Source organism: Homalodisca vitripennis, chromosome 7 (assembly GCF_021130785.1).
Source record: "Homalodisca vitripennis isolate AUS2020 chromosome 7, UT_GWSS_2.1, whole genome shotgun sequence".
Lineage (NCBI taxonomy): Eukaryota > Metazoa > Arthropoda > Insecta > Hemiptera > Cicadellidae > Homalodisca > Homalodisca vitripennis.
This window is the reverse complement of record NC_060213.1, coordinates 141,546,201-141,572,811: the sequence shown is the minus strand read 5'-3', so window position 1 is coordinate 141,572,811 and position 26,611 is coordinate 141,546,201. Positions and strand designations below refer to the sequence as shown.

General features: G+C 33.4%; 1 protein-coding gene across 6 annotated transcripts in view; it reads right to left on the bottom strand.

The window, feature by feature from the left end:
• Positions 1–2,220: 2,220 nt before the first annotated feature.
• The window catches only part of LOC124366437 (dnaJ homolog subfamily B member 6-A), a 196,806-nt gene continuing 172,415 nt past the window's right edge, over positions 2,221–26,611 (bottom strand). For 5 of the 6 annotated variants that reach the window (XM_046822992.1, XM_046822990.1, XM_046822989.1 and 2 more), the window contains 5 exons: positions 12,467–12,658; positions 8,026–8,142; positions 5,723–5,746; positions 4,604–4,721; positions 2,221–3,533 (listed from right to left, as the gene is read on the bottom strand). In XM_046822992.1, the coding sequence (XP_046678948.1) occupies positions 3,434–3,533; positions 4,604–4,721; positions 5,723–5,746; positions 8,026–8,142; positions 12,467–12,658 (551 nt within the window). In that variant the 3' untranslated portion in view covers positions 2,221–3,433. The remainder of the gene's footprint in view (positions 3,534–4,603; positions 4,722–5,722; positions 5,747–8,025; positions 8,143–12,466; positions 12,659–26,611) is intronic. The other variant, XM_046822993.1, reaches the window with a different exon arrangement.

Below are 26,611 nucleotides of genomic sequence, written 5' to 3'. Positions count from 1 at the left end.
CAGCTCCAAGACTAAGCAAATCACTATAGGAACTAATAAAAACTATGTGTCAGAACTCCCTGACCTCCAAGAAGCAGAAGACATGAATTATTTAGGAATAACAATAAATAATAATTTAACTTGGACAAATCACATTGACAATTTATGCCTAAAGCTAAATTCATCTCTATATGCCTTACGACGAACCCATGCAACTAGCAACCTTGAATCAACTAAAATAGCGTACTATGCGCTATTTGAAAGTCATCTTAGGTATGGAATAGCAGCATGGGGAAGCAAAACAAAATTCAACCTTTCAAAAGTCCTCAAAATAAAAAAAAATCAATACGTTTAATGGGCAACCTAGGACCTAGACAAAGTTGCAGAGCTACATTTAAAGAATTGAAAATACTTCTGGTAACATCCCTTTACATAATAGAAACAATATTGTATTGCCAAACAAGAGACATTCCTCAAAATGGTGATCTCCATGAGCATAATACAAGACATGGTCAAGACTTTCCACTACCTCTTCACAGAACAGCCTTATTTGAGAAAAAACCTACCTACGCTGGGAAGAAACTCTTTAATGCTCTGCCAGAAGAAATCAAGATAATCTCAAGAAAATGAAGACAGTAATGAAGAACCGGCTACTGCAAAGAACCATCTATACAATAGAGGAATTCTACTCTTGGAGACAACACAATCAAGACCACTAATACTTTTTATAATAAGACTTAACTAACAACTATGTACATCTTATTTTCATCGACGCTACTTGTAATCTTAAATATTATCAATAAAGAATCTCTGATTTCTGATTATATGAACTTTGACTTACTATGGCATGAGAAATCGTGGTTTGGCATGATACCACGAAAACACCCTGAATGTATTGTGCAATATATGTTGATAGCACACATTAAATTTTATTGAATTCTGGTAAATTCATAAATTTATAAGGAAGGGAAAAATATTAGCTTTGTACTTATCACAATGGGACAATTCGTGAAATTTGGGAAATTCCGGATCATCAGGGTGCCTTTTTATGATACGTCTAAAGTTGTCATGTTGTTTACAGTTCAGTAGCCCATATAGTGCTACAATATTTTCAACACTTTTTATGTGAAAATAAATATTTGTAGTACAAAATAAACTAAGAGATAGCTAGTTCAAAATTTTTGAATTTTCTCTAGTAAATTCACATTTTTTTAAAGAAAAAAGACTGACCTATTTAGGCAAATTGCCAGGATAAAAATTCCTAGCCTCATTGGAATCTATATAATCAAAGACTCTATATGTTCTTTGGGCCCTGCAAGATCCTAGATATAACTGTCTATGTATGGATGTTCTTTGGCTAATGCACAACCGTAGATATGGCAGTCTATGTATGGATGTTCTTTGGCTCCTGCATAACCCTAGATATAACTGTCTATGTATGGATGTTCTTTGGCTCCTGCATGACCCTAGATATAACTGTCTATTTATGGATGTTCTTTGGCTCCTGCATGACCCTAGATATAACTGTCTATGCATGGATGTTCTTTGGCTCCTGCATGACCCTAGATATAACTGTCTATATATGGATGTTCTTTGGCTCCTGCATGACCCTAGATATAACTGTCTATGTATGAATGTTCTTTGGCTCCTGCATGACCCTAGATATAACTGTCTATTTATGGATGTTCTTTGGCTCCTGCATGACCATAGATATAACTGTCTATGTATGAATGTTCTTTGGCTCCTGCATGACCCTAGATATAACTGTATGTATGGATGTTCTTTGGCTCCTGCACGACCGTAGATATGACAGTCTATGTATGGATGTTCTATGGGCCCTGCAAGACCCTAGATATAACTATCTATATATGGATGTTCTATGGGCCCTGCAAGACATATTTTTACTAGGCATTTTTAAAGCTGTGCACAGTTCTCTTCTGTACCACCAGAGGCAAACTGGACTGTAGTTTGTATTATCTGCAGTGCATAAATCAAAGATCCGTTTGCCCTAAATATAAACCCTGGCTCGAATCCGGAATACAAACCAAAGATTTTTAATCTTCTGTCCAGCAATTTTGACATCCAATTATATCAAAATTATCAACTGGTTGTGACGATGATCACACATGCCATCATATTTACATCAATAATACCTAGTTCACACCTGATGGACTCTCCTCAGGAGTTCCTATTATGAACAAGAAAGCGGGATGGGAACTGGTGAGTTTTAAAAATGAACGATTTTTGGTAGTAATAATTATTTATTTTACATTAAATGGAACAGACATCTGTTCAACTTATATAGTTCGCATAACAGCGTAGTCAGTCTGTGTGTGACCAGCGAACACGAGGGCAATGTAATAAATAAGTACAATGACTCTCAGCAGGCCTTGGACACTTATAATCGTCAAACGAGCAAACAGAATTGTACATCATTGAGCAAATGAAAAACAACGGTAGAGTGAATTATTGATTTGCAATTTTAAACTTTCAAATACAATGTAATACGGTAGTATAAAACCTGAAGTATAAAACAATCACATCTATTTCAATACAATTAAATTATAACATATATGTCCAACGTCTAACTGACAAACTAAATCGACTTTGAGACAAAATGAAAACCACTTATCGTAAGATACATGGTGTAAAACACTACAATAACTTTTCTAACGCTATCGATCTATCAAAAAGGAAAAGTACGAGAAAGAATTTAACGATCTTAAATTAAGTTAAAGTTTAACCAGTGTGTACCTACTTAACTTAGACAAACATTACAAAAATAAACTTACAATTAAACAAATATTTACAAAATTATGCTGTGACAGGAAACCTAAGGCATCTAATAGTGTTGGGGGGAGGATGTTGCTAAAGTAAATCATTACTCATTATATCACTAAAAATTACTTAACTAGCGCTTACTTCAAGTTTTACAAGTTAAACTTCCCATTCTGCCCCATACTTAACACTTTTGTTCACAACAATTTCTGCCAAAACCGACCTCATTCACTTTACTCGTATTTATTTCATCTGTTAAAAACGTTTCCCATTAGTTTAGTATTCACCTCCTTCGACCAGCTTTCCACAAATAAATTGATAATTTATATTACACATATTACAGTATTAATAAGATATATTGAAATCTAAGTGCATTAAATCGTAAAGTGCATAAGCTAACTAAAACACACACACTGTTGCTGACAACCAAAATTTAATCTGAGATCAGGCCAGAGGCCAACACGGGTACAACACGTAACGAACAGCAACGACGACAGTTTGGTTCACCCTTCTCCGCTTCAAACAATTTGGACACATGACAGGGCAGAAAGTGAATTTATTACAGAATCAAAACGACTGAAACATAATTGTGGCTTTAGTACAACTGTTAATGTAGATTTAACAAATAAATAACGTATGATAGAAAGTCTGTGAATGTAGTGTAAGGAGTGTCGTTCTAACTATATTTGATGGCCTGAGAGACCCCGTTGACAGTCTTGGATGTGAGGACATCGTTCTCGTATTGCAGCACGGTTTCTTTGCCGTTCTCCGCAACCCTGCAACATTAACATCCCGTCGACAAAGTTCACCAAACGTTGAACGAAAATGTTGTAGTGTCACAACAAGCAATATAAATCTATGTTAATTTTCTGATACCAGAAATAAGGTTTTATTTACTTAACCAAATTTTAATGTTTGAAAATAATTTTACAAAGCAAACTCAAACTTCAAATTTAGCTTATATTTTGTGTTAAAAATTGAGATTTTTCATCAAGCTATCAAGCTGATATTTAGTACAGTGATTTATAGCCAGTATAAGAGATTATCCTACCAGATTTGTAAATATAAGTAAAAGATTACGTAAATATTAATTTTTAACTATAAACTTTTTAATGTTACTTGTGTACTTGTATTTGATTTTTTAAGTAAACAATGTAGGTCTATGTATAAAAATTTCAGTAACATTAGTCTAACCATAACTGAGATGTAGGTAACTTAAGAAAGCCTATGCCCCATTTTAATAACATGGGGGCAAAAATGTGACCAATTCCCCTTAAAATAAATCATTAGACATGAAAATATTTCGTTTTAATGTAAAAACTCTGCAATTTTAGATATGTAAACAACTGCAGGCTATACGTTATATTTGTCAACCTAAACCCAAGCTGTGAAAGCACTGTGAGTGAAAATGTTAATTGCAACATGATTGGGTTCCAAATAGCAGTAGCAGTGGCTACCCTTACATGAGGACATTCCACAGCATATGTAAATATTATATAAATGGACTCATTTAGCACGTTCTGTTCCTTAGTACTATTTGTGTCATTGGGGTTTTTTCTTGTTATATTGTGCTAATTTAATCAGCACAGCAAATACACAAACCAGGAACTCTGAAGTGAATGTCACAGTACACTTAACTTATTATGGTCTTCTTCAACTTAGGCTGATTTTGAATGTAGAGTTAATTTTTTACAAGCATCGAAGAACAACAAAAACATTTAAAAACTCGTACAAACCGAACAGAAACCACTTTCCTGTACTTAAAACTATCAGAATACAAATTTGTCAAAGCGGTCCAAACATTAGTGTTACAGTAAAAGTATAAAATATAAATGTCTAAACTTACTTTTTAGTTGTGATTTTCTTTCCGTTTATGAACTTAGTGGTAGTGGAGGTCCGTTTGACGGCGGGGTTGCTGGAGCCGGAGCCAAACGACGTAGAGAAGGATGTGAACTGGGTCGAACCTGAACACAATCATCCGATGTTAGAGTTACGTTATTTATATATTTCAGAGTAACTTAGACCAGTTCTCAACCTTTGAATCTGTTTTAGAAGAATTATATTAATTTGTTTACCTATAATTTATTGGGGTTGTTTTTCTAAGAAGGACATTATATGACATTATCCATCCTATATCCTAATGTATAGTCATTGCCAGTAAATATATTAATTTAATCAGATACTAAGCAATAAATATTTATCAAAAAGTATTATTTCTTACAGTTTTTAAACAAATACTAACAACCTGCAGAGAACTTTAACCTTTCCTACAAATATATTGAATGGGACATAATTACAAAACGCAAAAAAATCGGATTCGGATGTATAATCAGATTATCAAGCTAGAGAGAAGTTTCTGATTAAATAATTTATAACAAGTACTTAGTGACTCTTGCCAACGAAAACAAAAACACATTATTCATGATCAAAATATAAATAAATGGAATCAATTAAAAGCTGTCATTAATCTTCTGGAAATACACTCAGTAAATCATTTGTTATGGAAAATATTAATACACTGATTCCTTTATGATAATTTATTTTCTTCATATTAAATGCAGATTATAACAGAAAAATTTCTCAATATTTTTTATCAGTATTTATAATTTTATTTAAATTTATGAACTATACTTAATTTTTAGTTTAAAGCTACATAACGTCAAGCTGTTTAACTACTTGTTGGATAACAGTAACGACTTCAACAAACTCCATCAAAATTAATTTAGCCTATACTTTTACGATAGCAACTTAACCACAACAAAACCGATGCATACAATTTCTGTTTTAAAATTAAATTAAAGCAGTCTATACAAAGCAGTTAAACAAAAACAAAATGCGTGTTTCTATTATTGTGTATCTAAAAACTTGGGAGTGCCAGTGAGTTTGAATTTAAATTAAAATCTATTTCTAATTACTACCAGCCTACCAGATTATAATTCAGACAAATCATTTACTATTAGCTCACCTAAAAATGGATCATCTGGGAGACCTGTAATATAATTAACATAACCTTAAGTAAGAAACACATCCTCCAAAATTTGATATTTTGTGTCTTTTTTCTATTTATGTGAACTAAATTTACTGATAACAGATCTGTTTGAAATATGCAGAATAATGTGATCAACTGACAAAATTAAATTCAACATACGTTAACTTGTGAAATAGAAGGTTTATATTACATTTTGATTGTATCTTCTCTCTTAACCCTCCATCAGGCGCTTAAAATTAGAAACACCATCAGGCGCTCACGGAGGTTTCCTCCAGGTTAGCGAATAATGGATATCATAGTCGTTTAAACTGTTTTTATTTGTTTAAATAATCATACTGATTTAATTACAATGTAATATATTCATTTTTAGAAATTAAATAAAAATTACTCTCTTATGTAATAAATTTTCCAAACAAGAAATTCAAAATTTAAAAAATTTAATTATATAGTAACAACATGATTTATTTTAAGGAATAATGCAATTAATTTTAAAAATGTTTAACCTGCTGTATTAATATATGGAAATTAACTTAGTTTTTAACTTCTTACAAAAATAACATAATTCAATTCTTGAGATATTATACAATTGTAATTTCAATTATTATTCTGAAATCTAAATTTATTCTTTACTAAACATTTTTTTACATACTACCCAAAGTTGCAAAACATTTTCCTTCTGGTTCTTATAACGACAATGTTCACTCCATAAACAGTACTGAAATGTTCCCTAGCACACTGGTACTGTACTGACAAGTCTCTCATCTTCATTCTCCATTTCACAAAATTCAAATAAAATATATTGTAAAACTTAAAAAGAAACCATCACAGGTCACACATTTAGGCGCACACGGATTATTACTCCATAAAAACTATACATAATAAGGCGCTCACGGAGATTTCGTCCAAGAACTACAAACACACCATCGGGCGCTCACGGATGAATCGTCCAGTCTCGCACGGAAGTAGACCTCATACTGACAGATTTTGACAAAGATAAGCGGGAGGCAATTGTTTCGCTTCCCCGAAAGATGCTCGTGAAGTATACTGCAGGAAACTACTGCTAACATCACAAAAGTAGTACTATTTTTAATAATAAAAAGTACATGGAGGAAAACTCCGTTTAGCGCCCGATGTAGGGTTAATATATAAAAAATTTACTAAAAATCGTGTATTCCTAAAAATCTTTAGAACAATGCAATTACTACTTTACTTAACTGTCATGTTATTACTGAAACAAATTATTGGATTTCAGAGCAGTGGTTATTCTTACATAAACAACAATATGTATTCATTTAGAGGCCTATTTTACTAGTTATATTTATTTAAAATAATATTTACTTTGGTAAAACTGTTTTGGAAACATCCGTGATTTGGCTAAAAAATTTGTCTATCTAGACTTTTGCTGGTTCTTATATTTGTCTTATACATAAATTGTCTTGATGATTTTGTAAGCTTTTTGACAATAAACATATTCTTACAGAAGACCTAGAATAATTACAAAATAAAATCTTCTAATACTACTAGCTCTGTGACCTCATTCAATAAATAAGGTGCCAATATGCCTAGAGAACTACTAATTTGAGATTTTCAGATCTCAAGTTCAAGTTATATGGCTAGCAGCATGTAAACATAAAAAATTAAGATTTAGGTGATCCAGGGGGGAACTTGAACACAGATGATCTAGATATGGAGGAGTTCCTTACGGTGGAAGATCTAAAATCTGGAGAGCCCTAGATTAAGGGAAGCGAGAGATCTTGGAGATTTGAAGATGATGGGTGGGTGGAGGAGGCAAAGAAGTTCACAGTGAAATAATGGAGGAATTTAGAGATCAGGATCAGCATGAGGTATGCTCTAGCTGGGGAGATTCAAGAATTAAAAGATCAAGAAGCTATGCAACCATAAATAAAATAGCGATAATATGAGTGAACAAAAACACAAGTGATTCGAATTCTAAGGAAAACAAGAGAATGAGGGAAGTCAAAAGGAAGCTGTGAGACAAAAGAGATTTTGGGAGATTATTGAACATAAGTGAGGTGATCCAAACAAATATCTCTCATTCAAATGATTATTAAGTTACATGGGGAGTATGAGGCTAATGAAATCAAAAGGGAGGTGTGAGGCAAAGGAAATTTTGGGAGATCATTGGCCATGAATGAGGTGGTCCAAACAAATTCCCCCATTTTGATTATTATTATATACATAATCTGCTATTTCTAAGAAACATTTTGAACCAACCAATTTTAATCAAGGAATCAACACAAGAGAACAGGTCTACGTACCTCCATGGCCAGCCCCAAACATATCCTCAAATCCCAGACCTAGCCCGAAGCCGAACGGGCTGAAGAGCTGGGAGCTGAGTGCGTTACCAGATGGGTGAGAGTGTCGCTGCCGGGACCCTGCGGACAGAAAACACTATTAGCACACAATTCCACAAAACAACAATGATGGCTTTAGTGAGGACAAATCCTTTCTCACTGAATAATACTTCTTTTAGATGTTAAACTCATTTTTATTGTGGTAATAAAAAATTGACAATAGTCAACATTTTTTATGAATGAAAATTCTTTACAAATTATTGTAATACTCCACTACTAGCGAAATATATAAGAGCAAGTGCTTTTATGTAATCTATACAAGTTTAATCTCATTAATAACATCTTATTTGTGCAATTAATTATAAAGTGTACAAGTCACTTATCCTAGGCCTGCAAACCCGACATTCTTATTTTACTCAGATTCTTCTCATCAAAAGCATCTAGAAGCAGGCAGAGAAGTCATAAAAAGAGCTTGGACCACCTAAATACTGGTGACCAACATGTTTTTAGCTCCATAAGATTAAATGTCCTGATTTCTGATCAAAGAGTTAAGGGGACTGTCTCATTTTAAAGACATATGTAATTAAATACTCAAAAAGTATGTACTTTGCATTATAGCAAAAGCATTTGGATGTGTACTAATTTATATAGTGTAATGTTATAAGCGTTACAATTAAAGATTAATACATTTCCTCCAATTAAACATATTTTCTCGCGATGTACCTAAATACAATATCCCTTCCTGAACAGTCAAACAAAAGTAAATTTCATATTTTCCTGTTCTATGGATATTTCAAGATGGGCATACAGTATTAATAATTTTGAAAGCCACTTTCTACTTATACATGGTATTTTTTACAGCAGTATTTAATAGCTGTCATCTTCAAGTATTGTTTTCAAACGTTCACAGATTTTAATGTCTTACCATCTTGGAATGTTATAAGTTTACAATATGTAAATAATCAATCGTAAGCACATGAGTGGTTTCTAAACGTTTAAAGTTCAGAATTTAAGTTGATACTAAGTTGGTTAGTTGATTGAGAATAACTTTACTGAGTAAGTAACATATGTGTTTTAGTAATCAGCTGTTTTAAACCAAACTAAATCAGATTAATATTGAGACTTGGGAAGCAAGTGGAGCAGTCTAAAAATGTAGATCTACAGTGCATGAGCTTTCGATTGATACCAAATCTGTATATAAAATAATAGTTTTAGATATCTACTACTGCTGTGCAAAAATCAATTAACTATTTTAGAAATATAGAACAGATTTCACAACTTTTGAATCTGTTAACAATCTGTATTTGAAGTTTCTTTAGTGATTTCAAAATGAATAAGTGATTATTGTTTTAACAATTACACAGTTTAAAAACAAAAATATTCTAAAATGCCTTAGTATTTCTAGCCACCGGTCCACTAAGGAATAATGATTTACTTATAAAAGGCAAAGAATAATCACAACTGACGTGTAAACCTTCATTAAAAGCCTGACCATGAGTAAAATTTATCTTATCTGGGACACCCTTGAACTACTTTTACTGTCTAATTTCAATGAGGAATCTTTGTACCGTACACGCAAAGATTTAGCACTATACACTACTTTGGAAACGTTAAAGTTATCTGCAACGTGCTTGGTTTTAATTAACAAATGGGTGGCGAGGGGGGGGGGAACAGATGGCTGTGAAACCGATTGGTTCAGAGTGGAAACGATGAGTCATCTGATTAGGAGACTGGCATATGTAACAGTTACATGAGCAAAACATTCCGTATGTTTACATCTGTCAGACAGACTAAAATAATTGGGGCAAGGAGAGATAACAGCTGTAGTTTTGAAATTGTATTTATGACAATGGCCAGGCTCACTGAACAAATAATGAATTAGCTCTTCGCCTTACACAGAATAGAAAAAGTTGTTATAAAAGTCTAAAATAAAAAGCTGTTTTTTTACTAGAAATTAAAAAAGGTCAGTACTTGTAAATCAAATGATTTCAATAAATTTCAACATTTTATAACTTATTGATGTAAATTACTGGATTTTCTCAATTTTATATTTTGAAACTCAAAACAATGAACTAATTTTATTAAAATTATAAATTCCAGATAGGCAGTAAATATTTTAACACAATTTTTAACGACTATAATTTTAAAAATCAAACTACATTAAAAATATCTTTAAACAAAAAAGTGGACCAAACCATGTGATTTTGAGTCACATTTTCAATATAAACAAAATCTACAGTAAACTTCAAATCAAGGGGTGCACAAAAGGCCCTTAAGGCTTAAGTGTATGGCAATAGACCGCCCCATAGAAGAAGAAGAAACTTCAAGTCCCTATCTTTTTATTAAAAAATCTTCATTGAAAAACAGTTATAAACCAACAATTAAGAAAATAGAAAGTTAAGAAATAGAAAACTACATAAAGACAAAACTACACCATTTCTCACCAGGCATTCCATCATCTGGTAGACCTGGAAATATTAGTGACAGATGGTTCAATCTTATAGGTTAAATTAATGCTAGATTACACTTCAAACTATCGACAAAGCTCAATACACTAAATTTCAAAATGCTCGTTTAATAAACTCAAAAGTCTTCACAACGTACAAGGGCTGTCCGTAAAATAACCTTCAACTGATTACAAAAGCATTAAGATAATCCAGTTTAACTTCATAATTATACAGCTTTCATGTAGAGCATTCCCACACATATTTAGACACCATTTTTCATTGTTAAGTAGTTAATACAACCACTGTAAACAAGATAAGTAAAGGTCAGAACTAGGTAGCTAAAGTTTGGTGGCTTCTAGATAGTATAATTTGTGCCTATAAAGAATGGTATAAATTTTCAACCTTTTTGTATTAATAATTATTTTATTATTCATTCCAATCACCCAGTTCCATCCTACTAATAAGAGGTGCACATAACAGCCTCATGAAAGTATACAATAAAGTTAGTTAACGTTTTGTAAAAAAGTATTTTATAACAAATGTACTTAGAAGAAGTGAAACTAATCAATAAAATCTTAATGAGATTATAAAATAATTTATTTAAATTTTATTTGTATTTTTTGTAAACATTGATGCTTTAATTTCAAGATCATCATTTTAGACAGATATTACATGTGAAAAAGTAAACTTTTTCTGTTCATCCAATTTTATCATCAACCCATATTCTAAAAGAAAATAGATCGGCATACTATATCCACCCAGTATTTTGCTGTTCCCTTCTTTATCAGTGAATCTTCATGTTCAAGTATTACATTTTCCTACTTTACACCATATTATACATCTATGTCATCATCATTTGCCTGATCTTCATGCTCCATAATTTCCAATCTTTTTAAATGTTCATTACTTCTTCTCTGGTATTCTTTATTGCAGAGATTACAAGATGCAGTCCAAGTACAATAAACTAGTGAAAATAAATTAAACTCACTAATTGCCTGATTATATTTAAGTTAGGCGAGGCAGGAAACAATGCAGTGTTGTACTAATCTGTGTAAAGTAACATAACTGTATTGCCTTAGATGTGGCTGACAAAACTGTGTTATGGCCATTCATTATTTACAGTTCCTGGTTTAAACATAGTAGGTATACAAGGTGTTGCTAGTACCTAATAACATTAGTTATCAGGTTTGAATCAACTACTGCCTGGTTTTCCTCTATTACCAACAAACTCCCGCTGTTTTTAGGCAATATCATCCATTCTTAAAGGCACCATTGCCTTTACACTTTCACGATGATGGCTAATTTCTGAAGCCATCAAATTTTTCAATAATAATAGCCAAAAACCGTAACATTTTTTATGATAAACGTCAAAGTATAATGTGAAAAGTATGTAGGCTTCATAATTTTGCACAAAAAATATTTCAATATGTTTTTTTATATATTTCTCATTGTATCTCAAGGCGTACCTAAAAATTAAGCAATTGTGACCCTACTGGCCTATATGATAGTCTCAGGTTTTTCTTTAAGTACGGGATCGTCTTTAACATACCAATGAGACAGACAAACAATAAGAACGCATAGCAATGTGTACCCTATTGGGTACACAAGACGCTATATATGAAATCTCAGCGTGTACCCAATTGAGTAAATGTAGTTGTGAATGTGTTAAGAAATTACTACTATAAATCTTCAAACAAAAACTGGTTTTGTTAGATTGACCCACTGACTATTTTGCAGCCTTTTAGATTTTATCCCATAAAATAAGAAGTAATCACAATCAAGATATCAAATTTTAGCACTTGGAAATTTCAATTGTGAGCTGAGCTAAGCCTCACAATAATGCATACTACTTGGTAAAGATACTCCCAATATTTCAATAGTTATTGAAAAACGGAGATTACTTTTCAGACAGCCTTTGTCACAAACAGATGTGGAGAGAGATTGTAAATGTTCCTCACCTCCAAACAGCTCTTGGAATGGTGACCCTCCAAAAAACTCTCTGAAGACGTCCTCAGGGTCTCGGAAGGTGAATGGGAAACCAAAGCCGAACTCAAAGTCTGCGTCGTGATGGTGTCGACTGCGGCCTCTTGAGCCTCGGTCCTGGTTCAGCCCATCCTTCCCATACTGGTCGTACACTCTCCTCTTCTTCTCTGTGACAGAATATCATTATGTAGGCTGCAAAATATCTGGAAAACAACACTCAAAGTGCATCATGATGGTCGACTGAGGCTTCTTGAGCCTCTGTCCTGGTTCAGCCCATCCTCTCCATACTGGTCGTACACTCGCCTGTTTTTCTCTGTGACAGAATATCATTATGTAGGCTGCAAAATATCTGGAAAACAACACTCAAAGTGCATCATGATGGTCGACTGAGGCTTCTTGAGCCTCGGTCCTGGTTCAGCCCATCCTCTCCATACTGGTCGTACACTCGCCTGTTCTTCTCTGTGACAGAATATCATTATGTAGGCTGCAAAATATCTGGAAAACAACACTCGAAGTCCATGTGACATATGGATGACTGTCTGCATTCACTAGTGAAGTGTCTCCTAAGAAAGTAGTGTTTTAAGTGGTAATATCCCAACAAATTATCCTTACGTTTTCACATAAATCTTACCATGGAACATTTGTAAGTGATTAACATATGTTTTAATTAAGAAACTACAACTTTAATTAAACAGAACTAAACAAAGAACTGACACTGTGAAAAAGTGAACGAAGATTTTTACATAGAGAAACACTCAAACTTTTAAACAATGATCAAGTTTTACTATGGGATTTGTGAATATTGCACATAAAGTAACAAACAAAATTTTTTAAAGTTTATTTAATTTTATTTCTGGTCTTCACAATTTACTTGACATAAATGTCTAAGGTTGTTACCTCTCGAAAACTCACACTAGTTTTAAAATGCTAGAACTCGCACACGGAAGGTACTTCCAGGTTAGAGGAACAATGTTTTAACATTACTTTATTTCCTACATAAGTTGTTATACAAACTAATATATTAATATAATACTTATATAAAAAATTAAAAGGATAGATATTTAAAGCTCTAAAACAAACTATTTATATAGCATTATTAAAATTACATAGAAATGTGCTTTTTAATTATCTTATCCTAATAAGAATAACTACACATACATATAAACATAATTGAACGTAATTTTACTCTTGGCAAATAATAACGTTTTACATTTTGAAAAAGACCTGATTTTACGGAACAACTGATAACAATTTTCAAATAGAGGTAATAATTTGAACTAAATATGACATTTAATACACAGTAAATAGAAAACATTAGAACAATACAGTTTTCTGGTAGTTTTTCACTTTAAACTCCACTACATTAGTTCTATATTGCCCAGAGCAGAGTTGATGCAATGGGCAGGAACAGAATGTTCTCGACACATGAAAAAAACATTCTTGACATCTGGTCTTCAACAGGCGGTTCTTCTTCCAGTCGCAACAGTAGCAAAGTCTAGAAATTACGTCTTCAGGAGGCGCAGGCTGCGGTTGAGGAACTTCAACAACTAACAGCTGACATATTCTTCTTTTCACCCATGCTGGAATACTTTTGATGTTCAACCTTGATAGCACATGCTGCTTGCACAATTCTCTGCCTGATGTCTTTAAATAATGTACAAATCATGTATGGATCTTGTAGATTTTCTTTAAAAACTATGAAAGTGTTTAGACCTGCAAAATCCAGCATTGTGTAGAAAACCCTCAAACTCCCACAGTTAATTGTTCTGGCAACGGAGCATGTTTTTTTATTCTTGTTAACTCCACCTTTACCTGAATTATTATAAAAAAGAATGATTTCTGGTTTGCCATAGGTTCTTGAATGTTCGTGTCCAAGTCAACTGAATCATCGTCGTGCATTGAATCATGAGAGAATCATGTTTTTACGATCGGTAACTAACAAAAGTGCATTTATCGTTGAAGTAGAGCGTCCAACCTTTCTTTCCTTTTTTTTCTATGAACATTCGTGGAGTGGAATCTCTTGTTTTTTCTTAATGTGCCAACTAAGGTAAGCAAGCCGGTGATCTGCCAGGGAACAGAGTAAAACCAATTATCGACTGTGACATTTCGACCACACCCAGTAATCGGCTTGATCAAACGTGTGACAACGCATTTAGCTGAATTATCAATGTTGAACAGATATATTTCCATTTTTGCTGCATAAAATGTCTGAGACACATGCTAAAACATTCCAATAAAATTATTAATTATTTGGGTGGTTTATTTTTCATACAAACGTGAAACTTGCATCACCCCTGAAAGGTTTCTAGCACTCCTGACAACATAATTTTTTCCACAGTTGTCCATGAATTGTTCAAATATTTTTCGTATAGCAACCAAAATTATCCAGCAGTTTTCTCTCTTGTCTTGTTACGTAGTCAAACCTCAGTGCTCAGCAAGAACTGAAACCTACTTCTTGCCATGACAAGAGGGAAAAATTCAATTCCTGTGCCAATTTGCATAAACATCTATTCGATTTTCATATGACGATCTCATTACTCTTGCCATTTAAAAAAAAAACCCAAAAACCGATCTCAGCTGAGATGTTGTTGCCTTTTAGAATCTTCTCCTCGAAAAATGTTTATTTTGTCAATCTAAATATTAGTATTATCTACAATTTCTGCAATCATTTCGTCGGAAAAGAAAAGATTTCATACATCTGAAGCAGTAGCGAATTCTTTAACTCTTCCATCTACACGCATTCTTAAAATGTTCCTTTCTCTCATTCTATTTTGTGTCTTGGGTTGCATCTCCCAAAGTGTTTGTTTGTCCTTACTTATGTGCACAAAATTGTTCGTCTCTTAATTTCGCAATGTTTGACAATTAAAGGCACATTTTCTAAATCTTGAAATTCATTTATTGAAATACCTGCTGGGATTTCTTTGTAATTCTCAGTCTGTTTCTCCATTTTCTTCCTCTTCTTCATTTTGACCACGATCTTCATTTGCACTCTCCTCCATATAGCTTTCGCCATTAATGTTTGTGCTGTCTCCCTCCTTCATAGAAATAACCTGTCTCCTAAATTCCAGTTGAATCACGCCAAATTCTTCTCTTTCAACACTGGCTAATAGCCTTACTATACGATCAACGTCAATGTTCATTTCACAAAGTCCAATAAATCACTGAATGAATTTTAAAAAAGCAAAGGAAATTATACAAACTTGCGCATTTGTAATTTGAACACACAAAAACAAAACTCCGGGTCCACGTCACAAAAATCTCGCACACGGAACCTACCTCCAAGGTGGCGTAAATAGTACTGTCAGGCTAACACAAAGCGACGTAATAGAACGGGAGTGGAGAAATCTTATTCTAGGAAAGAGGCTCGTGAAGTAACTAGAAGATCAGCAGAGCTGATCGCAGGTTTCTTGGAAAAACTAAGAAATTAACTTAGAGGTAACTTTCGTGATTTGAGTTCTGAAAGGTTAATAGCGCCCCCAAATACCCATGTAGAGCTTGTAGTGTCAAGAGTAAAATATTCTGGTATTAAATGTACAGGCCCATATCACTTCTGGTACCATGCAGGCTGTGTTAATATTACAGACAAACACCTAAAGAAATGGTCAAAGGTTGAGATTAACACATGGACCTACAGAAACTGCTCTGACCCCCCCCTCCACAAAAATCACCCATGATATCCATATTCCAAAGACAGTGCTAACCAGTCACTTGTCCTAGCACCCACAACATCATCCAGTCTAGGAAACAAAACTTTCAATAACTAACTTAAATTACACCCCTGGAAAACAGACACTTTGTAAATGAACTTTCACAAGACTCATTCAGTGAGGAGGATTGTGCAAGTTAGCTAGTAGTGAAGCTAAGGTTGAAAAACTTACTGAAGCAGAAGATAAATACAACAGAAGATTTGAATCCATGATCCAACAGAGTTACAAAGTCAAATTTAAAAAAACCAAAAGAACTTGGAAATTCAAAATATTTTTGAAGACCATGATTAAAAGCAGTAACATCATACTAAAGACCAATCTATTAAATAAAAAAATCTCGAAACACAAATTTCTCTTTAAAAAATCCAATCCACATAAAAACTTGCAAAAGTATACTATACTCTAAACATAAAAAACTGCTAACAGACGCCAAGCAAATATAGACCAATTTCATGAATTTCTACTTTTTCTAAGTAATAGAAAAAGTTGTAAAAAAGAGACTGATGGACTGACTACCTTTAACAACAAGACTTGCTAACCAATAGCCAGCGCAGGTTTGTGAAAGGGAGATACACAACAACTACAATTGCTGAGCTGACAGAATTCATTAGCCATCAATTGGAGACAGGAAAGTTTGTAACTGGCTTGATGACTGACTTCAGCCAAGCCTTTGATTGTCAGGGACACAAACTTATCCTACAAAAGTTGTATCATTGGTTCTGCTTACAGATGAATTAAAAGCTATTTGGAGGTACGTACCAAAATTGTGGAGATAAGACATCAAAATAAAGGAACATACCAAAATATCATATCTAAACCATTACCTGTAAGAACAGGAATTCCACAAGGATCAATCTTAGGCCCTGTTCTGTTTATTTTATTTATTGATGACAAGCCTCATTTCCTAAATACCTACTGCTCTATTTTACTGTATGCCAATGATACTAATATTCTGCTCACTTCTGCAATCATATAGCACTATACATGGTGTACCAGTACTGGCACTCAAACGACCTAGTAGTCAATACAGTATAATCAAGAAAAATATTGGCATTCAGTAGTAGACGAGATGAAATTGCAGCTCTTCCAGAAGTTGATATGCAACCCAAGGCAGATTTTATAGGCACGACAATTGACAAAACTCTTTCATGGACGCAGCAAATTCCTTTTATACGACCTTTTCAAATCACTGTAAAGACAACATATTATGCCCTTTTTGAGTCTCATTTGCTGTACAGGATTGCTATATGGAGAGGCACTAAAGTCACTAATCTACAGAGACTTTTCCTGATCCAGAAGAAGTAGTGAGAACTCTTAAAGGTCTACACCCCTAGGACAGCTGTCATGAAGGCTTCAAGGATCTTCGCATCTTGATAGTTGTGGCCCTCTACATCCAGGAAGTGATTGTTTGCCGAAAGGAATGAACTCCCTCAGGGAACAAATGGCTGGTGACCAGTCCGTTCTATGAAAAATCTACATAAGCCACATAACTATTTTAAACATCAAGAATGCTCAATTTAATTTGTAACTTTAACATTGAATACATTTATCTATAAAAATTGTAAATAAAGAGACTTCTATAAGGATGATGATGTTGACTGTGACTTCTTGAGCTTCGGTTCTGGTTCAGCCTATCCTTTCCACACTGGTCGTACTGTCGCCTCTTCTTCTCTGTGAACAGAACATTATTATTTAGTCTACATAATGCCCGGAAAACAACACTAAAAGTACAGGTCATGATAATGATGAGTGCGACCTCTTGAGTCTCAGTCCTGGTTCAGCTCATCATTCCCATACTGGTCATACACTCGCCTGTTCTTCTCTGTCAACAGAATGTCATTATGTAGGATACACAAAGTTCGCACCACAATGGTGCTTGGGCCTCAGTCCTGATTCAGCCAATCCTTTCCATACTGGTTGCACACTTGCTTCTTCTTTTTTGTGAACAAAAAAATCATTTTGTAGACTACACAGTCTGCATAATGTGGTGTTGACTGCGGCCTCATACGAAGACTACACTTACAAATCTCACTTTACCAGAAAATTTTAACGTAACTCCTTCATCTGGTATGTTACTATAGGATGCTTCCTATATTATTGAATTATTTGTAGGAATATTTTTTTTATTTTTAATTAAGAGAATTGTAAACTTATATAATAGTTGAATTGTAAGATTGTGAGCCTTCCAGCAGTGCTGAATTTCTTGTCAATTCGGGTTCAAGGAATGCTAGAAGCTTCCTTTTGTATGTAGGTATTGAGCACAGGTTACATGTCTGGGTTGGATAGGTACCATTCAACACAGACATTGTGTTGCTCAATTTTGATTGGCCAATGTTAGCTTGATTAGATGGTGGGAGGGACTTCTAGATCCTTCCGGTGGCTTCAACCACGTTTTCAGGGGATTCTTTGCTGTGTGCTCAGAGAGTGTAGTCGTGTTAAGTGATAGCCTACTCTTGCCGTATTGATTTTTTCGGGAAGAAGGTTGAGTTGTAAGATTAAAATTTCTTTTCAAAATTTAAAGTTTCAAGTTTGAATTAATTAATCTATAATAGTCATTTTGGTTACTTGGTGAAGTCTTCAGGAGAAGTGCGAGGTACTGTGAAAGTTAGAATTTAATATTGAAATAGAAATTTACTTGATGATATTTTCCTGTTCAATTTGGTTTAATCAGGAATAACCTACTGAAAAAGAAAATTTATTTAATCTTCTGAGATTCTATATATATTTTAACAAGTTCCTAAATTTAACATTCAAAGCCAAGCGGATAATTCTAGATAATTCATTAATTTGCAAATTGGAAATTTACAGAAAATAAGTAGTTCGAAATTGATACAATTTTGAGTTTAACTGGTTGGACATTGTGTTTGTTCATAAATTAAATATTAATATTACCTTAATTTGTTTGATTTTTATTTTGAGAAGAAGTCTTATTTTATTGTTTGTTTTATTTTATATTAGAAGATTATTTTATTTTGAAGTTTAATGAAGATTTTTATTTTGAGTTTGTGTTGAAACATTAGCACTGAGAACTTGAAGGACACAATTATTGAATGATTGATTGATTGTTAGTTTTAAGACTGGACTTGTGTAGTTTTGATGGGTAAAAAAAAATGAAATAATTGAGAATAAATTCTAAGTAAAAAAGATAGCTTGGCGTTGCTGTATTATTGATTTTAAAATTTCATTAAAATTAATATTTATTTTATACTGAGTTTAATTATTGAATTCCATTGGAACTTGTGCATTCTTAAGATAAAGGGTTATTAGTTCAGAACACAATTGATCGCTCTTATACTAAAACAAAAATAGTTGTGATTTGTTTATAGAAGATAACCTTACTATAGACACGTTACAGTTACGTTACTTTGTATCTATACAAGTACACCACACCATGTGTCATTGATGTTGTTTGCAGAACTTCCAGTTTATAATAGTTCATCTCATTCTGATAGTTAGGCAAAAATGTATTTTATGTCACCTTTTTAAATAGCATATTATTATAATCAGTTTATTAAATTTCTGCAACTCACTCTTTGCTAACATGGTTACTCTATACAACAAATGTAAAAATGTTCACTAAAGCTCAGCCAAATCCCCTGAAGTGCACCAACATCGACCTCGATGTTGCCTTTATATAAATAAAGCCTCATGCAAAATTTCAAATTTATAGGTCACTTCGACACGGCTAATAATCTTAACATGATATAATAAGCTGTTACATAAATTTTGAAAATAAGATTTTGAAGCGTTTACAAAGACGGAAAATGGTTTGAGACATTTTTAGAAACCTCATCCAATATAATGTTAATGCAGTAATTTGTTCTTAATTTATTGTCACCATCAACCAGATTGGTCTTTATTGTTAACAGATATCCCCAATAAACAACAATAAATTATAAAAAGAAATACTATATGCAATATCAACTTTATATACTCTCTAAAATACTAAAAATAGAATAAAACTTTAAAAGCAAATATTGTATGAAATGTTACACACATATCTCTACTATTTTTCTAAACACTGATTACTGTTATCAGAGAGAAACAAATCTTGCTGTTGTAAGATAAAACAACAATTGTAATCTTACTCTACATTGGCAATTTGTTAGATCTGCCTACAGCAAAGACACTCGTTATTAGGAGCCTTGATGCTTAATACAAGTTGATAGCCGGCCAGGGAGCGATAGAACCAACAGAACACAATGACTGGCACGCACAACGATTGTCATTTCTCTTTGTGCCAAAACTCAATTCAATCTTAAAATACCACAGGATGAGTCATTCTACCTAGAATAATTGTCTTAACTCTATGGAGTTTTTGCTTGCAAGTAATTTTTCTTAACCCACTGGCACGCTAATTTCTAATGGCATTTTTAGTGCCTCCAAACTCACTTTTTTCAAGGTTTGACAAGTTTAACAAACAAATTGCAATAGCTTGAGTTTTATAGGAGATATAGTGACGATATTTTAATAACGCATTATACATTAAGTATTTTTAATTAATCAAAAATACGGATACTGCTATATACCAAAAATTTTTAAATATTAGACAATATCTTTAGTAAAAATCTTAGAGATTAGTATTAGCGTTGTTACAAATTGTTACATTGCAAGTTATTTAGAACAAGTCTTTAGTATTGGCGTTTATTTTACTGATTTTAACCCTTTTAACTCCGGCCATTAAATCAAGTGATGTGCCAGAAATCCCAAGCCATTTTCAGACAAAATGTAAGGGTTTTGTAAAAAATTCATAACTCAGTTATTTTTTAAGATATTTAGGTAATTCTTTTTTTGTTTTACTTCTTTATACATGTAGCTTACAGAAATATACAAATAAAATTATTATTTTGAAAGTAATTTTTTTTAAATGCATATACATATATAAAAAATAAATAAAAATGAAAAAATTTCAAGTTTGATCATGGAAACCATATAGATAAAAAAATATTTGACACAAAAATACCCATTTACTTTATGATATATTTAATCCTTAATAAAAGGAAACAAAAATTATAGGCCTACCTTATTTACAAGTGGAGTAACATCAATTTTTGTAAAGCTGTGTAAATTTTTCTTTTTGCCATTTCTGGTCAAGGCAATGTAACAAGACCTTTGAAATTCACAGTACTTAAAATAAGCATAAAACCAAAGTTATTTCTGACAAAATAACTAAAACTGTTCATAATCTAAATTTTAAAAAATTTTTAAAACAATATTTACATCACTACAAAATGTTTTAGCGCTTGTGGTCACCAAAACAATTGGGTGCACATCCACACCATTTACAACTAGGTTACTAATTAGTGTATTTTCACTTACGGGAGACTTTGAACGATGTCTTTTACTCATTTTGAAATAAAACAAATAATAAACTAAACTTTAACTGCCGTACTTTATACTGCTTTAACCTAAAACTGTGAAGAAAACGGAATATTCACAACCACGTGATATACAGCTGTCTGCAACAAGCGTGAGCAGTCAGTCGAGACGAACTGCAATTGCTCAGTCACAGACTGACAAAATACGAAGTCAAACCATTACAAACTAATATATTTCGATGCAAAATATCTTTGTGCACAAGTCTGTGAAATTTCAAAGCATTTGGTGAAATAGGTGGCCAGTAAAGTAATAAAAAGTGCACGTCCGCACTATACGGACGTCGGGAGTTGACGCCATTTTTACAACGTCCGTATAGTACGGACGTCGGGGTTAAAAGGGTTAAGTTACATCTGGATCCAGTGGGGTTTTCCAATGAGTAGAAGGGATTTTTCAGCAGCCAGTTCGTAAGGTGTTTCTTCAGCTTCTGGGATGGGATGTTCGTCAGGTCCTCTTGGATCAGGTTGAAAAGTTTTGCTCCAGTGTATGATGGTTTTTTACTGTACATGCTGAGGTGATGAGGAGGCAGGGCAAAGTGTGAGGCACGTCTAGTGTAGTACTGATGGATATCTCTATGTCTCAGTTGTGTGGAGACTGTGTGGATGATGGCCTCTTGTATGTAGAGTGCCACTACTGTGAGGATTTTTAGCTCGACAAATGCTGTTCGGCAGCTTTTTCTTTGCTCAAGCCCTGCAAGGCATTATATAGACATTATAGCTCTCTTTTGTTGAGTGACGACTCTTTCAAGGTTTGTTGCAGTGGTTCCTCTCCATGTAGCTATGTCGTACCTTAGGTGGGATTCAAGAAAGGCAAAGTGCGGAGTTGTTGTTGCCTCTGGGGTGTTATTTGCTTGAGTAAGCACCTGCACTGATCTTCTTGCACAACCCATCTATGTGTGGTTTCCATGAGAGGCTGTAGTTGATTATGATGTCAGTTTTATATTCCAGCCCATTTATTCTTGCATCTGTTAAGCAATTCCTGCTTTAAAGTGACATTTTCTGCCAATACAGCATTTCCGAATTCTGCGGCCAAAGTGTGAGAAGTGTCTAGGTTGGGTTCTTCAACAATTTCAAAATTTTCAAGTTTTTCTTTTACTAGTTCTTTGAAATCCAGCTGAGATGGTTTGATTAACATATCGGTTTCATTTTTTGTATGGTTGTCTATTAGTGGATTCCTAAAAATGTTGTCCTGGTTTTTGGACTCTTACTGGCAGCCTTTCCTTCTAAATTAGGAATATTAAGCAATGTTGTTTAGATCAATGACCTAGATGAACAATGTTTAGTTTATATTATTTACTGTTTACTGTTAGCATCTCTCAACGGTCACACATCCAAGCAGCAGCCACGCTCGACGTTGCTTGGTTCATTTATCACCTGATAACCGCTATATACTCGCTATGTAGTCTATGGATGCAGCTTTTTTGTAAAAACCTGGCATGCACTTGTGGTTACAGCGTTCCTCGCTGCAGCAATGTTCGATATGTTTATGTAGCAGTTGATGAGCGACCTCTCCTAATGAGCTTTCAAAATGATAGTTTGACAGGGCAAAATCAAAGCATAAATGATGAAGTGCTGTAAAGTGATTAATTATAGGATAATTTATAATTTTTATTCATTTTAAAGATAATGGTGTGAAAAGATTCATGCTGCTAGATCATAAAAATTTATTTTATTAACAACATATTCCTCTTAACATATTAGTAATAATCTATGAAATTCAAGTAAATGGGAAAAGAATTTTTTTAATGCCACCTGTTTAAATTTGGTAGACCAGGGCAAGTGCCTAGTGAAAAATTCAAGCTTGACTATTATAAAGTATTGAATTTCATACTGTAATGTACTAAAACCTACTTTTGGAATTTGTATGAAAAAATTAACACTTCTTCATTATTTTTCATGTAGTTGTTATAATAATAGCAATTTAATTATATATACAATGTCACAGATACGAAGTAAAAACCACTGAGTTACAAAATTGAAGCTCTAAACACCTTTCACTTGATGTGACATGAAATGACTGTCCTGCATAACAAACAAACCGACGAAGCAACCACAACATTTAACACAGAGGAGGAAATAATAAGACAGAAACCACCTCACACAATTAACTGGCGAAACAGACAAAAAGCAGTGTAAATAAATCAGAGCAGTAATTATTGGAAGACACTGCAACGTAAACAAACCGACTTCTCCGGCTAACATCGGACTTCAGCAGTGGTTACCGGGGCAGTTCGCCAACTGACTAAAAATACAAGATAAATTATTGTTACAGAGTCGTGGCCAATTTAATGTTTGCGTCTATCACGAGCAAAGACGACTGCATAACCTGTTCGGCTGTCAATCTCTCAACGGCTCGGGTTTCTTCCTCGTCTATTTTCGTGCACACCTACGCCAACAATTCTGCTATTAATGTATTCAACATATTGACTGTCTCGCCACCTGTTCTGCAACTCTCGCCTTCTTCTTTTACTTACAGAATTAGACCACTTAATTACGTACGGTTCATGCAAAGTTGGATAGTGTGTGTACCACTTCCACATTATTTATGTGTATATTTTTGTGAAGAGAATGTTTTTCTTTGAACTAAAAACAGAAAAAATAAAGAAGCAACTTAATTGCTATTCAAATGGAACTTTAATTACACAAGTAATCACTCCATTGAGGTCAACCCTAAATATTAATTACTGAATTTAATAATGTCGTTACTTTTTCATTCTCAGCAATTTCCGGCATTCCTTGGCACTAATGTTTTACACCAAGGTTACTGCAACATCTTCTAAACCTTCTCTCTTCCAGCATAATCAGCCAGCCCTTCCTGCCTCTCTAGGCTTTCATACAACCTCATCAACCAACTGTCTATTTGATACCAAGGTTACTGCAACAACATCTTCTAAACCTTCTCTCTTCCAACATAATCAGCCAGCCCTTCCTGCCTCTCTGGGCTTTCCTACAACCTCATCAACCGTCTATTTGATACCAAGGTTACTGCAACAACATCTTCTAAACCTCTTCCAGCATCATCAGCCAGCCCTTCCTACCTCTCTAGACTTTCCTTTATCCTCATTAACCAACTGTCTCTATATCTTTCTCTCAATCTTTAATTCCATTCTCAGTTTTTTCCTAAACCTTTTTTATATACTCATACCACTTCTGCTCCTTGCTCTTGATCCTCTCCAGATTTATCTGTCTCTTTCTAGTAACCTTAAATACTTGTTCTGCCACTATAGTCATTCCAATGCTCCTTCTAAGGCTCCTCATCTTGCGAATTTGGCTGAATCAAGCTAGGATCTGCGCCATGTAACAATGTACGTAAGGACCTTTAATTACTAAATACACTATTTTTAAACGATTGTACTAAAAAGATTTGTATTAATTCATTAAATTTCTTCCAGTTAAATCACTTTAAAAAGAATATGATTATTATATAAATATGATTATGTATTTCAGTAGGGATAACTGTTTCCAAGCTGAAATGAATGGTTTGACATTTACCACACACACACACACACCACTGTTCAGGGACTGACACAGTCAATCAGACAACCCACTTAGTCCCTCCTACTCAACACCTTTGGAGTCTCGGTTTGTCTATTTAGTGGCTTTCAGTTTGTCAGTGGTCGTTACACAATAATAGTGAAATCTGTTTGGCCCTTTCAGTCTTACACTGCAATGTACTGATGCTGGGAAACAAACATTTTTTTTGTCAAAAGAACATTTGAAGATACCATCTTGCATAATATGAAGATTATATGAAAATGTGTGATTTTGTCTTTTTGAAGTAATCTAAATATCCAGGATAGGCCAACAGTTACTGAAAAACATTTAATAAAAAGTGTATTGTAATAGAATATATTTTAAAATATTAGAAAAACAATGGTTTAATTTTCAAAAATCAAGATAGAATGCAATGTGATAAGCCACAGTGTTATGCATCTTGGTGAAGCAGACACAAAATTAAATAATAGACAGAGGACAAAACAGTTTCACACACTTTTATGTGCCCTAAATTTATATACATACAAATAAGAGATTTCAAAAAGAAATTGCACAAGAAATAATTATCTAAACTTTACGTTGTTGTAATAAAGTGTATGGCAAAAATACCCTGTTAAAGTCAGGTCAAAAACAGACTTAAAACAAATTGATTGAGTATCAGCAGGAAAACTAAAAAAGTCGAGAAACTAATGTGTTTGAAATAGATAAAAAAATAATTAAAAAGTACCAATTTTAAGTCTACAAGTAGCTTGTGACCTAAACAATATAACTAAATGGTAGAAAGCAACATAAGTTTTGAAATATGACATTGTATGTGTTGGACAGTATAGTTGTGTTATATTCTTGGATACATTTGTACAAAAAACACTCTTATGTACACAGTTATGAACATAAAAACAGAAATACAAAAAACAAACTAAAACAATTTTAACAACTCCTAGCATATTTTTTACTCAGTGTGTTTGTTTGTAAGGTAAGTGTCATATAATTTTTAAATTATGGTTGCCAATTTAGAAAATCTTGTTGATCTAATAAAAAAGGAAAATATTAAATTAAAACATAATGTAAAGCAATAGTGTTGGAAAGGAAATGTAAATATTTTGTAAGTCGTAAAAATAATTGTCTAAAATACTAGGATATCTGTTACATTGTTCGTAAGAAATATTGTAGTATGATTATTTAATTTATAAACTATTATGATGGTAAATTATCAAAGCAAATATTGCTGACACATACGGGAGGTGTGAGTAAACCAGATTAGAATAGCATAAAGAGAGAATACGTGTTAGTTGGAGCCCAAAAATAACAGCGTCTGGTTATATTCCAACTTAATAATAGGCGGGTGGAGCATGTACGTTAACCGTTGCCAAATTGATGTTTCATGATGTTTTTATTCACAAGTAGTAAGTCGGTGAGGTCATAACACAACAGTTCATGTTAGAAGTGAGAAAGAATCAACGTAATCTGATTCTTTGATAAAAATATTTTTGACTTCTAAATTCAGAAATCAAGTGAGTGTAATGTATGAAAGGACTCATCCGGA